At 38.8% G+C, this 16,868-nt stretch overlaps 1 protein-coding gene and 1 long non-coding RNA gene across 4 annotated transcripts; one reads left to right on the top strand and one right to left on the bottom strand.

The window, feature by feature from the left end:
- Positions 1–1,806: 1,806 nt before the first annotated feature.
- LOC103715459 (ankyrin repeat protein SKIP35) lies at positions 1,807–15,321 on the bottom strand. 3 transcript variants are annotated; one of them, XM_008803080.4, is made up of 4 exons: positions 15,162–15,321; positions 13,789–14,881; positions 13,125–13,557; positions 1,807–2,880 (listed from the first exon to the last, which is right to left on the bottom strand). In XM_008803080.4, the coding sequence occupies exons 2-4, from the start codon at positions 14,445–14,447 to the stop codon at positions 2,059–2,061; spliced, it is 1,914 nt and encodes a 637-aa protein (XP_008801302.2). In that variant the 5' UTR covers positions 14,448–14,881; positions 15,162–15,321; the 3' UTR covers positions 1,807–2,058. The 3 variants fall into 3 exon arrangements, with proteins under 3 accessions (XP_008801302.2, XP_017700321.2, XP_038989571.1); XM_017844832.3 differs by having other exon boundaries at positions 13,789–14,988; positions 15,162–15,267; XM_039133643.1 differs by lacking the exon at positions 15,162–15,321 and having other exon boundaries at positions 13,789–14,475; positions 14,675–15,143.
- Positions 6,691–12,934, top strand: LOC120113057. Its single transcript, XR_005514844.1, has 2 exons — positions 6,691–7,872; positions 8,254–12,934. It is a non-coding gene; the product is annotated as an uncharacterized LOC120113057 (long non-coding RNA).
- Positions 15,322–16,868: the final 1,547 nt, after the last annotated feature.

Here is a 16,868-nt window from a genome sequence, read left to right as displayed (position 1 = left end):
TTCCTACTGTTTGATTTCTCTCTCCTACTAATGAAAGGGTTTATATCAATGCTCCAACCTTTTAAACATGCTTAAAAGGTGGCGGAGACCCTACGTAGCTACCAGCCAAAAGTCTATAGCAACAAGATCTGCTGAAGGATTACGAATACTGCTGATGAGTCGTAGACCAAATCAGTCGTGACATTTGAGTTTGTTGCCCGCCGCCGCCGCCGCCGCCACCACCACCACCACCATCACCACCACATTCTGATGAAGAAGAGACTACCGTGGTTGGGATCAATGCCATTGACCAAGTGATCACCATGGCCTCCACTTCCTTCAACCTTGCACTGTTTGTTCTTCTCGTCGTCGACCACTACCTCTTCGAGATGATGAAGTCTCCATCCTTCATCCGGTCTTAGTGTCGGCAAGTTATCATTGCAGGGTAATTGACGTTTTGTCAGCACTGGATCCACTCGAAGCCACCGAGAGAGACCGAGAGATCTTCGCGGCAGTGAAAAATTGCTATCTATGGGAAGGAAAGAAGTCGACTCGCTAGGTTCGAGAATTTCTTTTTTATTTATTTATCTGAATGACAGCGTCTTGTATAGTTGTAAAAAAAAAAATTTACATATACACCTTCTTATACATTCGAAATTGCATGATTATCTTGATAAAATTATTATTTATGTGTATATCTTTATAAAATATTTATTTTGTAGTTATTTTTTTATTTTTTTTCATATATACCTATATGATTGAAAGTTATTAAAAAAATGAACAGATTAAAATTAAAATAACTAAAATATTCTTAAATTTTTTATAAGAATTATATATATTTAGAGGATATACACTCAAAAGCAACTTTATAAAATTATAATGAAGGATGGCAGTTTAAACCATGGGCTACCAGCATTTTAAAACTAACGGCAGGTGACAGATACAAAAGCAATATTTTTATTTTTTTCAGAAAAAAAACTATTTTTTTTGAAAAAAAACTATTTTTTTTTGGTGAAAAACGGTAATTTATATATCTCTAACGTAAGTACAGCCTGTCAGATCAACAAAAAATAAAGAGCACAGGAGATAGAAAATATCGCTTATGGAAGTCCAGGGGACCTCCCCAAAATGTCAAGCGATGAAGGAAGCAACCTAGTCTGCTGCTCGATTCGCCTCCCGAAAAATATGTGCTACCTGAAGATCACTCATCTCTCGAACCATTCTGCGAGACGCTCTGATGAGAGGGTGACCATCTCCAAACCTATCCAGACCACGTATCTAGTCAATCATCACAGAAGAATTCTCCCTCGAAGAACACCCGCTCGGCACCGAGAATCCTCCTCGCATAAAACTATTCCATATTACCTAATTACCTACTTTTGTACAGTTCAAACCATTTTAAGCCTACAGTGGTGTGCTAGATACGAGACATATATCAAAAGGGTAATGGGTCGTATGACTAGAACAGCATGCAATTGCCCTGATTGTTATGAATAACAAGTGTATCAAAGTCGGTGACACTTCATTTTCAAATGAAATAGCCGGCAGAAGGCCTGCTCAGGAACAAGAATCAAGCTTCCAGGCCATCTCTCAAGGCATGCCGCATGAGCTTTTTATGGTGGCAATCGACTTCTGCAAAAGAAGAACCGCATCACCATCAGCCTTGCATGCGGAATCCCGGCGACGTTCGCCGGTCCAGGCGAGCTCGCCTTGGAACCCTAATCCAAGTTGCAACTGAGATTTAACAGCATGTGATTTTAGACACCATATTCGGCAGTAGCTTGAGAGTAAATTCAGACAAGGAGCTGCACATTCTCAGAATCTCAGTACATCAAGAAAGAGGGATGATGCCACCATATATATCAGGTAATGAGGAAATACAACAGTGCTCGAAACTATAATCTCACAACCATTTTCCCAACCACATGGCTAAACCATTCAAAGACACCCTCCTCCAGTAGCCATCCCTGCTACTCTTTAATACAAATGCACAGGGAATACTGTATAGAGTATTCATAGATCAAAGGATTAACACAAAATATATGCATCCTTCGAATCCATGTTATGTTATGCTGGGACTCACCGTAGGGGCATGGATAGAGTGCTTGGAGATTGGATCAAGAAGCGAGGCAGGTGATGCTCCAAAACTGCCAGGAGCTCTTTACCCTGGCTCCCTCTATCCACCGGCCGGTTGCCGAGCCTACTTGCAGCCTCAACAAGCTGCCCTCTCAGCCTCTGCGGCAGTAGCTGCCCGCCTGCTTGCACACACTCCCTGTACAGTGGCAAGTAGGCGATGGCCGTCGCTAGGGGTGACGGCAGGTCCCTCAGGCAAATGGGTGAACAACCCCTCCTCAGAATCCTCATAAAATTCACGTAGTGCTCCTGCCCAGAGCTCATCCCTTCAGAGAATGCAGCCTCTGACCAGTGTTCCCTGAGAAAAGCCTTCAGCTCTGGGGCCACTGCCTCATCATCGGACCTGGAAATGCTGTCAGCAACAGAATATGTAGCAGCAGGGTCACTTAAGAAGTCGGAACGAAGAAGAAAAGCGACACCATCGAGGGACCCGCTGCTCCTCTCGCCAGCAGCCTTGAGGATCTCGATGCTGAGGGCTGCAAGGACATGTTGGGGGACATGGGGGAGGAGATACCCAGCAATGCCCACCTGGCTGCTGGAGGTGGCTGCAGTGAGCGCGAGACACAGCTCCATGTCCCTGCATCCCCGGTTGACAAACCACTGGACAACTTGCATACACCCCCGCTCAGCAGCTCGCATCAGCGGGCCCAGGAAGGCTGCAGCATTCCCCTCTTCAACCAAGCATTCCATGGTTCCAATCTTACAGTAGTGGGATGCAAAGCCAAGAGCAAGATCAACATCCACATCCAAGCTGTTCCTTTGAGCAATCTGCATAAGAATTCACAAATGATGAAGTTCAAAAGCAGAGAATAAGCATCATATTTTGGCCACATGTCCAGACATGATACGCCATCAACATAAGTTGGTAATTTCAATGTTGTAGGCAAAGCAGGCGGTATTTTATTTATGAACACTGTTCAATACCATGACCTAAGTTCAAGCATTTAGTTGCTTCCCTCCCAGCAACAGAGCTGTATCATCATCTTTCCTTTTAATTGCATGAACAATAAGTCCCACAACTCTCCCTCTCTTTCCGACAGGAATCTCAAAATCTTGGACGTAATTGGTTTCAGAATGTAGAGATCCATGCAGAAACAAGTGAGATTATCAATTGTTTCTCCTCGTTGTCCACATGTGATTAAAACCTCTCTTCAGCAGTTCTCCATGCAAATATGTTTCATAGAGTCACCACCAATATTAAAAAAACATAAACCAATGTGTTTCAATTAGAGCCAAAATTCTTCTTTCAGCTTTCCAAGGATATTCGGATAGACTTAGTCATGAGTTCAGTTAGTTTGCCAGATTCACGTCTCAAATATGTCAACAGATTAAATTCTAGAACCCCAATTTGATTTGTGAATGATCAGACTTCCAAATCCAGCAGCCTCCACTGTACCTTCAAAGACCACACCTTTTTCCCCTCTCTTCACTACAAGAAGTCTGAAAGTGTAATCATGATCAGCAGCAGAAGTATCAAAAGAACAGACATTCAAGAAAAGGAAACCATTTTACTCAAAAGTGTTCTCATAACCATATCACACTCGGCAACGCTAACTTGGCTCCAATCCAATGCTGCCTCCTTCAGCTAGTCACCTATCAAAAATCACCAAGCAATATTTCTGCCAAAAAAATGTTGCATTTTTTTTTTGAATTTCCGGACCAAAGTATATCTTCCATACATGTAGTAAACCCAAAACACCCTCCATTCACAGCCCCCCTCCCTCTCTCCTCTTCCACTAACAATGAACTCATATTACCCTAAGATTAGACTCTTCAAGTATCTTAATTGGTGACAATCGACATAATTAGGGTCCTGATATTAGCATGTAATTTGAGGCTTAAAATGATGATGAAATAGCATATCAGCAAACTTGAAATCAGCTCGAAAGAGGACTACATCTATGAAGATGGAGAAATATGGGATTTTGTCCTATGGTTTTATATTGTAGGGTGCTAATTGTAGATGAACTTTACCCTATTATCATAGTATATGTTGTTTGTATGTAATATAGTCTTGATTGATGAAAATAGAACAGTGTTAAATGCTAAATTGGATCAGCAGAACAAAATCATGAAGGACAAGGGCTTAAAATCAGCCGATTAAAAATAGTGTACGTGGAATTCTACTTCAGTTAAAATAGCCAGCCAAGATTAACAGACCAGGTAGACCACACAGGTTTGAATTCATAAATTGGGATATGTTTTCTCAAATCATGATAGAAACCAAGCTGGTTGGATGAAATGGAGGGGTACTTATGAGGTATTATGAGGTACTTATGAGGTATTATGTGACTAACTTATAACTTGACAACTTATAAAGAAAATAAAGAGCGACAAATAAAACCTAAAAAATTGTATGGCTAATAGTATTGGGGAATAAAGAGGGTCCAAGAAAAAAGTTTAAATGCAGCAAAAACTAAATGTTGAGATGGAATGTGGAAAAACTAGGAAGAATAAAGGGAGGAGCTGTAAGGTTTGCACAAATCAAGGACAAAGTGATGACAAATTGATAGAAATGGTGTGGAGCCACAGAATGAAGATCTCCAAGACTCCAGCAATGCATAGTACTTTGATCTTTGCTGAAGGATATAGGAAGAGAAGAAGGGATAGTGTAACAAAAATGGAAATTGTAAGAAAGAAAATATGGAAACCTGCAATAACATCATTTTTTATTGCAAACAGGTATTGTTATCATATGAGGATTCATAAAGCTTGACTCCAAATAGTTTTCACAAGCCTTGATTGTTATGGTTACGGTTTAGAAATTAGTATGCTTAGACAAAAGATAGAACAAAGGCTTCAGATTTCATGCTAAGATAAATAAATTTATTTTGACAAGTCTGGATGAGGATAAACCTACAGAGGATGAAATGAAGTGCAAAAGTAAATAATAGTGAGAGATGCTAAGGATAATCCAAGGGAGCTTCTGTCATTGGAAACCCCAAGATTATTGCCTAGTATAAAGGTCAAGACCTGAACACCTCCTATGACAGTCGCACCATAAAAATGAAGAAAGAGGATTGCTTTTAAGAGAAACTTCCAAAAGCTAATGCCTAAATATCACCCCTAGAGAACTGTGTCCACAAAGACTATTGAAGCAGCTTTAAACACTAGGACACTCCTAGCGAGATGAAGACACAAAATACAAATAGTACAAATAATTTCTACGCAAATTGTGGATCCTCAGCTTATGCAAACTTACGGCATGTTGCATCACATTTAACCACACATGATCATTTATGAAAATAACATGATGTTTTAAAATGTCACATGATAATTTAACTAATCACTCTACAACTTGAACATGGCAATAATAAGGCATATTACAACTTAAGAAGTCCCAGGAACCAATCAGAATATCAAACCAAAAAATGAGTACAAGGATTACATCAAAATAAACAAAAAAAAGAGATACAAAAGCTACTCATTACACCACTAAACCCTTGTAAGGTACTCTTGCATTAGTTGACTTTGTTTACTTTCATTACAAGATGAAACCATGCACTATTTGTTTCGCATGAGCCTATGAGTTACAGTTTAATCAGCGATATGTGCCAGGAATGGTTCAAGTATGATGTCAGACATCTTCATATTATGTCTTTATTTTAAAGACACTGAAAATTATTGAAAAAGAATAAACTTTGGCCTCAAAAGCAACTTTTTGTGTATATAGTGCATCTTTCCCACGTTGGAGTGCATTTTATGTCAGCAGCATGGCAAGTAAGGCATGCACAACATAATGTACAAGTTTTGGTACCAAGTAATACCAGCTTGTAACCAGCATAAAAAAAAAATCCCACATGCTTCTTCAAAATATAACCCCAAAAAAAATACCACATAATGGTCATCATAGCACAACATACATCACCATCGCAGCACAACATGCATCACCTATTCTACCAATGCAATAGTATTGTTTACTTGTTCTTTGCATAACCTCAGCAGGCAACTGTCGCCATGTATCAAATGACATCCATCTGACCTGTTTTACTTCTTAATCTATCACCTACAATTTGGTTCTTATATACTGATTTACAGATAAGAACAATAAAACAATCTCAATGTATAATTCATCAAAAAACACTCAAGATCAAGATTAAAAATAACTGAAACATTCTAGTATTTGATCCAACTAAACAAAAGATTGCCAGTTACTGGTATATGAAAGAATTCTAAAATAATACTTTGCAAAGACTTTTGAGCCCTGAGGAAGTTACTGAGCATTCTTTTAAAATTTCCAAAATATGAATCGAAATAATATGAGAATTAGACTGAGGTAACCGCCATTTATATCTAGTGCAGAACTATTAAGCTTATCTGCCATGTAAGTGGGTTATGGTCGTACCTTGCAGATTACTTTGAATGACAAATATATGCTTTTCCATCCATAAATGGTCCACCTTAAAAGTCAAGTCCAATAACTGTATCCTAAATTAAATGCTTTATCTTTGCTACTTCACCAAAATTTTCCGTTGGAGGAACTGTATGTCACTGCCATAACTCTCTCTCTCTCTATCTCCCCCCTCCCCCACCCTATATATAAATTATATATATTCTATTCATTTACCACATCCCCCATATAAATTATATGTATTATATTCTTTTGAAAAAGCATGATATATATATATATATATATATATACATACATATATATGCAAAAGGTTATAAATTTTTAGCTTGATCCAAGCTGTATACTACTAGAAAAGATCCAACACAAAATCAAATGCTTATATTTTGATACCAAGTTACACCAAAATGCATTCAGCATTCAATATGAAAAGCCTATGTCATGTGCATGTGGAAACAAAAACCTATGTCACTTGGACCCTTTGGTTTAACATTCCATGCTCACACCCGACACTTGCACATGTTTATTAAAGTAAAACTTGGATATAGGGCATGACAAAATTGTTTAATGTAGCAAAGGATCCAGTAGTTAGACAAGCATCAACACCCAACACATATTCACAAGTCCATAAACATAGATGGAAAACTGACTTGCGTGGCATATAAGGTTAAAAATATTTAATACAGAACATGTGTCCATTAGAGGTATGACTGAAATACAAGCGTCTCATATCAAAGACATGCTGATTACCATCCACTAAATGCATGAGAAATTGATATATATGAAAATAGTAACTTCTACAGGCCATATGATCAAGAATAAATCATAATAAAAATCACTAAAAACTGAAAGGATGGATAATTATATTAAGAAGGTTTAAGAACTTTGTTGAAAGGGTAGTATTATAGCAAGGTTGAAAAAACACAGAACACAGAATGAAAAAAAAATGTAGAAAAGGAAACAATTACAGGTAACTGATTACTAGCAAGCAACAGATAAATTTTCAACATATGTATAACATCCTATGGCTTTGACTAATAAACTTAGTTGATGCCAAGGTATATTAGCCATAACCAGATGTATGGCTACAAATTCGTGCAGTTTTATTCAGGCAAACAAAGTCACATACATTTCATGCAAAACAAAATAAATAAGCATGGCTTAAGTTTACTAGTTTATATGCATATCAAAGCATAAAAAGTCATTTTGAATAACAAAAATCTGAAACATTCAAAAAACAAAAAACAAATCACTTACAGCAAAATTTCAAATTTCGGTTGCACTCAAATATCATAGCTTGTATAATATTATCAATCAGTTTCTGATAAATAACACCTTGACTCACTAAAATAAGTATCCTAATATCCCAGAATGACACATTCCATAATCACATGTTAACCCTCTGGATCAAGGTCCGCCGTGCCGGTCCGGATCGGCGTACCAGTGGCCGGCCGGACCGGTACGGTACCAGTCCGGACCGGTACCGTACCGGTCCGGACCACTTTCTTTCCCATCAAAAAAAAAAAAACCACAGCGAGGCGCTGTGGTTCCCCCCCCCCCCAAAAAAAAACACCGTACCGGTGCGAACCGGCCGGTTCGCACCGGTACAAGGCCGGTACCGCTTGGTACCGGCCGGTACCGACCGGTACGGTCTCCGTACCGGCCGGTTCACAGAAGAAAACCGGAAATACCGGTTTTCATCTGTGTCCGGTACCGGTCAGGGACCGGACCGGTACGTACCGGCCCGTACCGGCCGGTACGGGCCGGTACGGCATTCCTTGCTCTGGATCAAGGATCCCTATAATACTATAGTGAGTTGCAGATATTTATTGAGAAAAATGTCCGGCAAAACATTACATATGCATTTAGTAATCAAAATCATTAAGTAACAGCAACATAAATTAAAAGTAAAACATGTGCAACACCCTGTGTGAATATTATTGATCACCGAAAAGCAAAAATACTAAATTAGCATAGGAAGAAGAAAACATTCTTGCATTGGAATGTCTCGAAATGAATGGTTTCCAACTAGCTCCCATATGTGCAACTTTATATTCATCTATCAGTGTCTAACTGGAGTGCGATAAAACACAAGATTAGTTACTATTAAAGTGAATGCATGTAAAGGCCAAATTAATGATTTTTATATGCCAAGGAAAACACTGTGCACATTTGGAAGGAGTTTAACAAAATTCAGAATCATGATTGCACATTAATGCATGCGTCGGTTTCTGAATAAGTAGTGGTTAAGATTGACAGAATGGGATAATTGAGGATACAAATTTTCCTTCAACCATTCCATGAAACTTCAGTGATCATTCTGTAAACCCAATTTTAATAAAGAGACATGCCTGATGTCTTCAATATCACATTTATCCCTCTTGATAAACCAGGGGTGTGATCCTAAAACTGTCACAATATTTTTTTTACATTATCTGCATTTCCTAGTCCATAACTAAGCCCTGAAAACTATTAAGAACAGAATAAAAAGTCTATCCAGCTTGAAAGCTTTGCTAAGTCTTATTCTTGGCTGCATAATTTTTGTTCTCTCTTCTTCATACTCTATTTCCCTCTCCCTCATCATCTCAGGACCATCTATCAATTAACTAATCCAGCATACATCGTTACCTGCATACTCCTGCCACCTAAAAGTAATTGCTCAGATTTTCCTACTTGCATTATTTTTTGCCACATAGTTGACAGCACAAATCACAATTTTCTTATGATACTCAAATCAGAATGCACTTGTCCCAGCACATGCTTGCTCTTAAGCCATTAATACCATCATAACCATCAACACGTACAAGCGTCTATCAGTCTATACATGCTGATTTTCCTCAGTCATCCATCATGATATAACACATGCAACAAAGAAGCCTCTTGCCTGAGATCCTTTGACAAGTACAGCTATTGAGGGATCATGAATGAATTAACAAAAGGCAAGTAGCTCAACTTTCATGTAGCTGATTACTAACATGGTATGGAAATAGATAGGCATTATAGAATGACACCTATTTATGAGTGTGATACTAGCACATCGATCTATTCCAAACATGACACCTATTTATTAGCACTTCAACATTGTATATTATTGGCTGTCAATTCATAAGACACATGCCATGCAACAAGGAGCTGGCTTTCAAGCCTTGAGCATCCAACTATGATCCAAGGTCTGCTGTACCGACCTATACCATACCAGTAAGGTACTTGAATGGTATCGAGATTCAGCTTGGTATATGGGTTGAACCAATCCATACCGGTCTAAACCGAGCGAAACCACCAGGTGCATACCATACCGTACCGCCCTATGCCCATTTCCAAGCGATACTATGGTAAAGCTCCCGAAGAAGTTGAGGATAGAGGGCAGGCAAAATGCGAAAAGGGTGTGGGGAGCTGTCTTGAAATAGGGTGTGTACCATACTGTACCGACTCATACCGTCCTGAACTATTAACATGCCAGTACGATACCTAGTATTTATATTGTGGACCTTAATGGTAGTATAATTCAAGCTTTCTACTTAGGTTACACCTTCCCACTTTTAGTCCTTATAGACTCAATGCAAGTTTAAATATAGTCCTGCTACTGCATAAACTATTAATTCTCTTAGGCCCTTCTTGATTGAGGTTAATAGGAAATATGGGACAGTAATCTAATTATTCTGTTAAACTATTAATTCTTCTTAGGCCCTTCTTGATTGAGGTTTATAGGAAATACGGGACAGCAACCTAAACTGTTAAACAACCTTTTGCAATGCACTTGTTTCAGGGGCAAAATGGGAACTACAAAAAGTTGAAATGGACATTTTTCCCACCTAATGCAAATAACCTGGAATAAAGCTACTCTACCAGAAAATGGAACGCTTTTATCCTGGATTTGAGCAGGTTAAGGGTAGTTTATTCTGGGTTAACCACTTTATCCAAGTCATCTTGTTCCCAATGAAATAGGACCTTAAGAAGATAGGTACAAAACGTAGTCATCTGCCTAACATCATGAGATCCAGGTTTTTATCGACTAACCAGAATCCCCAAGGTGATGAGAGGTTCCCCGAAGCTTTTTAACTAGGACATAGCAAGGCTGATGGCTTATGCCCGCAACCAACTCTATAAATAGCTCTTACTCTAGTCTACAAAAACCCACTTCATCTGACAACTTTTGTTCTAATCTGACCAAGTAAAATTTTCCTTATGGAAAATCTCAATTTAGCCCCATTCAGTAGCTCTTACTTCAAGCACATTTCCCTTGAAAATCCATTTTTTTAGGTCCTATTTCCATAATTAGTCTCGTTCATGTTTCAAGCTCCATGGAGCTTGCTTTAAATGCAATGCTAACACCAAATCTGATTCAGAATAATAATAAGCTTAAAGCCTTGGTCATAACTAGGATTATCCCAAAGCAACAACTAAGCAGCTAACATCCTCCATAGCCAATTCTACAAGAGTGCCTACCCTTTTCCGAGAATGTCATGAAATGATAAGCAATAACTTTCACTCTAATCCCACCATGTAAAATTTAAGGAAGAATGATGTAAATCATTGGCCTTCACAAAATTATCTAATATGGCATGATACTTCTTGTATATCATAAAACCGTATAAATTATTATACATAGGCCCTTCATGAATTCAGTATTAAATAGATAAATTACGAACTGCAGCCAGTTGTATGGGCCCCCGTAACGAGAATGTAAGATGACGAGTGTACATAATAGTCTTGACTCTCAAAAGGCATTCTAAGTGATTGATCACCCACCAACGTTATTATCTTGTTTCCCTTGTAGAATATCTTGCTATATCACAATTGGTGCAGGCTCACTACAAAAGCATTGTTAGAAGTCCATTACATTGATCTTCATTCTTTAGTCATAAGGCAAACCTTTCATAATAAATAAAGATGATGCTAGTGAGCACTTGAAATAGCTCTTTTGTTGCCTTCTCCATATGTTCTTTTAAAATATCTGCTTGTCATTGCTTGTTTCTTATTTTCCATCAAGATTGAGAAATTTAAATTCTAGCCAAAACTCCCAGACTCTCAACATTCAGCCAAGTCTCTTTTAGAAGTTTGCATTGGTCACTTCAGGAAATTATTTAAATGGCCTAGCTTTGCATGTGGTGCCGAAGTGTGGATTAAATTCTAAGATTTGAACTACAAAATGGGACAGCTGGTCTTTAAACTCTAGTAAGAACTTAGTAAGAACACGAGCTTAATGTTTTCTTTTTTCAGGTGAGAAATTTATTGGCATCTTCAACGGTTTGGAGGCAACAGTTATGTCTCACTCCATCTCTAACTAGGAGTAACATTGCTATCTAAAGTATTAAATGACTGGAAATATTTCCAATCTTTTTCACTAAAAAAATGGAAGAGTTGCTTAACCAAAAAAAATGATTAGAAAAGTCATTAAGTATTCATATGACAGATAAAAAGGAAGAAATTTATAGTATTAAAGTGGTCAGCATATGAGGAAATTATCACATTTTTGGGAATACGGATGCCCTACCATCTCAGCCATGACAAGATGAACCAGCCATAGCATATTCCTTTTCTTCAATATAGTTTGTATTCCTACTATCTTTTATCTTCCTTTTCCTCTCCTACCATTTCTACAACTTGTGTGGCTGAAATCTAGAAGAATCCTTGCGGACCTTTTTTGGTACTTGGACGCTCATATCCAGCTCCAAAAATCCATGTCGGATTCATATATCCGAATTGGAAAAGCATCAGATACTTAGATGCTTATCAAGGATACCTTTTTTTAACCATATCTTTTAATAACTGGGAGAGAGTTGGACTCTTCGAATGATGAGTCTAACCCTATAATAGTGCTAAAATTAACTTTTGTTCTTTTTAGAGATTGGTCAAGAATATTAGTATTTAAATAAGTTTGTAAAATGTCATTTTTCTAAAGTCTTGAGCTAATTAAAAAGTTTGGATAAGAAACGTGCATATTGAAACACCATAAAAATAGTATTTTTAAGTTTTCTTTCATACAATATTTGAATATCCTTTGATTATATTTTTCTACATATCCCCAGATCTCCTTTTTCTCCTCTTGCCGAGTCAAACTTGGGCGCATGTCCAAATGCAATTCTCGTGTCCACATCAACATGCCATTGGTGAACATACATGCAAAGCTTCCATAGAACACAGAAATGCTTCCTAGAGTATTTAGCATTTAGCAATGGCACGCAAACTACCCAAGAGAAAAAAGTCACCAACCTTCAAATTAGATACCTATGCCAAACATCATAATCCAAGAAAAATAACTTAGTCCTCATGAAGATAATCATGGAAATAAGATTTAAAATGTTGAATATGACAGCATTTTACAGCCGCAAGTATCAGTAGTGGTCGTTACATATTCCTAGAGGAAGTGGAAGTATCAAGAAAGGTGATCTATACCATATGTGCATCTATAATATTGATAAAATATTTTCCATAAGTACTATTTAGCATGGCATTGTGTGGCCATGAAATTAACACTTCCATGCAAAAATGCTTCTAACAGCATCCAAGACAACATGGTAGACTAATTTATCCATTTTCATCATCAGCATCCTCTGACAACATGATATGGAATTTGAGCAGCGCCTGCTATATATATTGAACCTGAATGTTATGAAATCCAAATTAATAAATGTTCACTTTTAAACTAAGATAGATTAATCACCTGAAGCAAAATGCGTACAAGTTCTGTACTCCCAAACCGTGAAGCTTCTAGAAAGCATTGGTTGACATTGTCTGCACCTCCTTCCACCAGCATCCCCAGCAACCCTTGTATTGCTGTTGCTGAGACTCCAGAAGCCCAGCCAGGGTCAAAAGAGCTAGAAAAGAGAGTAAGAGGGAAGCACGCAGCGTCAAAGGCTTCAGTGAAATCCTTTCCTGTGAGATGATTGCCAGCAATATCCAAAAAGTTTTTGAATGCTGACAACTGGAGTTGGACCTCAAGGATTTTGCTGTGGTTTCCTCTACCCTTGTTTTCCTGGCAACGAGAGTGAAATCCGATGCACTTTAAAGCCCATTCTGTAAACTTCTGTACTTTGGCACTGGCTTCCGCCTTCAAAACCTCATCTTCATGACATTCTTGAAGGCGTTCATGTAACCTAACAATGAAGCATCAAAACAACAAAGATCAATTATCCATAAAACATAGAACACCTCTGATTATGAGACTTACCATCATGAAAGGATGGAAATAACAATCTTAATTGATAATTTGACCAATATGAATGCATGAATTCTTTCCAGAAACTGCAGAAGTAGTCCAAGAATATCATGTAATGAATCAAGATTTCAGATGTTCATGGATGGGAACCAGGATAAAACGAGTTTACCTTTGGGCCATGACATTGACGGTATCAGCCAAGCTCATTGTCTTGCTCTGACAGGCAGAAACACACGAAGCAAGAAACGATGTCCTCAGGGCCGCCCTCGTGAAATCATTCGCGCCATTGGTGACAATCTTCTTGATCAGCTCAGTGATCCCATTCAGCTCTTGGTGGGTTGTCAAGAACCATATGGAATCCAGCGCTATGCAGAGTGCATCATTGAGAGTATGTGGATCAGCCAGCAGAATCAGGCTCTCAGCAAGCTCCCAGTCATGAGAGCTTACTGCCGCCTGGAACAAGCGCCCGAGCTCAATCCGGTCCTGTCTACTGAGCTTCCTCTCCTGCTTGTTCTTATCCTTGTCCTTCCTTCGAGCCTCAGATTCCTCCACCGAATCTGAGGCCCTCGATCTGAGATTCTTGGCACTGCAGCCATAACTCCTCATATCTCGGGGATCTTTGGCCCGGAGAGGAGCTTCCCTTGAGAAAACGTTGCTTCCCTCCCCTTTGTCTGGCACCAGGGACTCGCTGCCATCATCCAAACTCCCAAGACCTCCTTTCTCATCCATTTCCATCTCAGAGCACAGACGATCCTCCAAATGCCTCTCCTTGGCTAAATGCATGCTGCCGTTCTTCCCAGTCATCACAATCTCGCTCTTTCCCTCCATTTCTCCGACACCTAGCTACCAACCACCCCTTTCCAAACAAAAAAAATTCCAACCTTTTCAATTACAATACAATCACCGAACTCTACCAAAGAAACCAACACCTCTCAAAACAACAGGCAGAACCCAATCAAGATCTTCCAAACATGCAATCAAACGAAAAGCACCGACGATTCTTTCGACGACAAACCTAAATCCCAATTGATAAGCTCAAGAATCCAAAAACCCACCTCCTAAACGCCGAAAAATGTCAAATTTCGAACAAAATTTCGGCCGCCGCGACCATCAGCAGAACAAAAACACCAGAGAATCGCAATCCCCGGCCTCGAACATCGAAAAGAGAAAACCAGCGGAGATTACCAAAAGGATCAGCGGCTCCTAAGACGAAAACCCTAGATACCCTTCAATCCCAGGAAGCGAGATCCACATGGGCCGCCCTGAAAAAATAAAGAGAGAAATCCCCAAGCCAGAACAAAATCCCATTTCAGCCCAACCGCCATACAAAAAAAAAGGAAAAAATCCGATTTTTATGATTACAGACGCCCTGATCGTACCAACAAGAGGCGCAAACAATAAAAAATTCAGTTTTTCATTGGGGAATATGGAGAAGGTAGAAGGAATCAATAACAGAAGAGAGAGAGAGAGAGTGTGTGTGTGTGTGTGTGTGTAAAAGAATAATAAAAGTAGTGAGAAGAAGGCGGAGGAAGGGAATCGAACCTGGAGGAACCCCTCTGGGACTCGAGCTTTTGAGAGGGATGAAATGGGGGTTTTATTTCTCTCACCTTTTTCCCGTCATGATAACTTTCATGTCTTGATGGGAGAATATAGAGGGAGGGAAATGGGAGTTTTGGAAGGTTTTTCTTTTGTCCTTTTTTTCTTTTTCTCAATGCCTCCACATGAGAGAGATAGGGAAAGAGAGAGAGAGAGAGAGAGAGAGAGAGAGAGAGGAGAATATGATGTTGTTAATGAGTGAATCTGTTTTTTTTTTAATTATTTTTCTTTTGTTGTTTTTTAACTCTCATGAAAGTGAGAGTCACCACCACACCACAAGATCCCACCACCCAAGTCCCAACACTCATCTTTTTCGTAGATGGGGCCCACCCCTTCTTCAGGTTCCCTCTCGCCCACCTCAATTATTACAATAACCCTCTCTCTCTCCTCTCTTCTAACATGGACCTCCTTTTCATCCACCACCATCCATTTCCCATCCATCCACATAATCCAACCCCACTCTTGCTTGATTTGTTTGGTTGTGCACAAACTCAGGGAATCATTTGGGTTAATGGCTATAATTATGCAACAAGGCTCGTGCATACAAATAGTAGCAAGGCTGCTATTTACTTGCTATTTTTTCTTAACCATCATTTTGTAAGATTTAATAATTGTATTTGTAACTTTAGTGTTTATATTTTAGATATGACACATGATTGGAAACTTTAACCACTTTCTTTAGCTAGTGTGTTTTCTTGTTTTTCCTTTTTTTTTTCTTTTAATTGGAAGGTCTAAGGCCCGAGAAACAACAATATGGAACAGAAATTGGTACAATATAGAGTAAGTGTCCAATAAGGTCCATATTTGTATGCAAGTAGAGCAGCATATTGGGTTGCCTCTTCATTGCCAATCAATCTAATGAGGTGCTGTGAATGGTCAGTGCAGCTTTCAGCCCTCCCTTTCGAATATTTTGTATGCTGACTTTTTTAAATGTATTCATATTAGACATATATGATTCATCCGTCCTAGCAAAAAATCTCAAAATGTTGTAGTTGCAATACAGCTTGATTTATAACTTGAAGCAAAGGATGAGGTGAGCTGACGGTGGAGACTTTTGATATCCATTTAATGACAATGGTAGAGACCTCTTCTAAGATGATCTTACTGTAATGTGGACATCAAACCTTCCCCTGGACCTTTCACTCTATTTTCTAGACCAACTGATCTCACCTCAAAAGAGATGATAGATACGAGTTTAGTGAACCGATGGCGGATGGGTGCTCTCTGAAGGTAGAGAAAACTACAATAGCATAACAGCCATATGATGAATAAGGAGAAAAAACGACAACTTGGATTATCACTCATCTTGCTTGAAAAGCCATCTCTTTGAGTACCTCACCTTTTCCATCGAATAATAGAGGAATCGAATAATTAAGATGACCTACTAGAGCTGCAAGTATCCCAGTACCCTAGAGTAGTTGTCGACTTCCAATTCAACCGAATATGGAATCAACTCATTGTATCATCATATCTTCTTTAGGAGCTAGCTCGTCACAACTAATATAAACCAGTTAATCAACTGTTTATAATGCAAAGCCAGCATACAGGTACTGCACTCCCATATGCCTTTTTAATAAAATGCATCATTGTTATCATCTTTGGGCTCGTTTGGTTCGCAAAAAAAAATAGAGAGGAAAGTGTGGTCAACGGAAA

The sequence above is a fragment of the Phoenix dactylifera genome, chromosome 14 (genome assembly GCF_009389715.1).
Source record: "Phoenix dactylifera cultivar Barhee BC4 chromosome 14, palm_55x_up_171113_PBpolish2nd_filt_p, whole genome shotgun sequence".
NCBI classification, from domain to species: Eukaryota; Viridiplantae; Streptophyta; class Magnoliopsida; order Arecales; family Arecaceae; genus Phoenix; species Phoenix dactylifera.
Note: the sequence above shows the minus strand (reverse complement) of the source record. Positions and strands in the feature narration are given on the sequence as shown.

Coding starts and splice junctions, on each gene's coding strand:
- LOC103715459 (XM_008803080.4), bottom strand. CDS start 14,447: ATGGAGGGAAAGAGCGAGATTGTGATGACTGGGAAGAACGGCAGCATG. Junction 13,558..13,788: donor GTCAATGTCATGGCCCAAAG/GTAAACTCGTTT, acceptor CTTCATTGTTAG/GTTACATGAACGCCTTCAAG. Junction 2,881..13,124: donor TTGTACGCATTTTGCTTCAG/GTGATTAATCTA, acceptor ATTCTTATGCAG/ATTGCTCAAAGGAACAGCTT.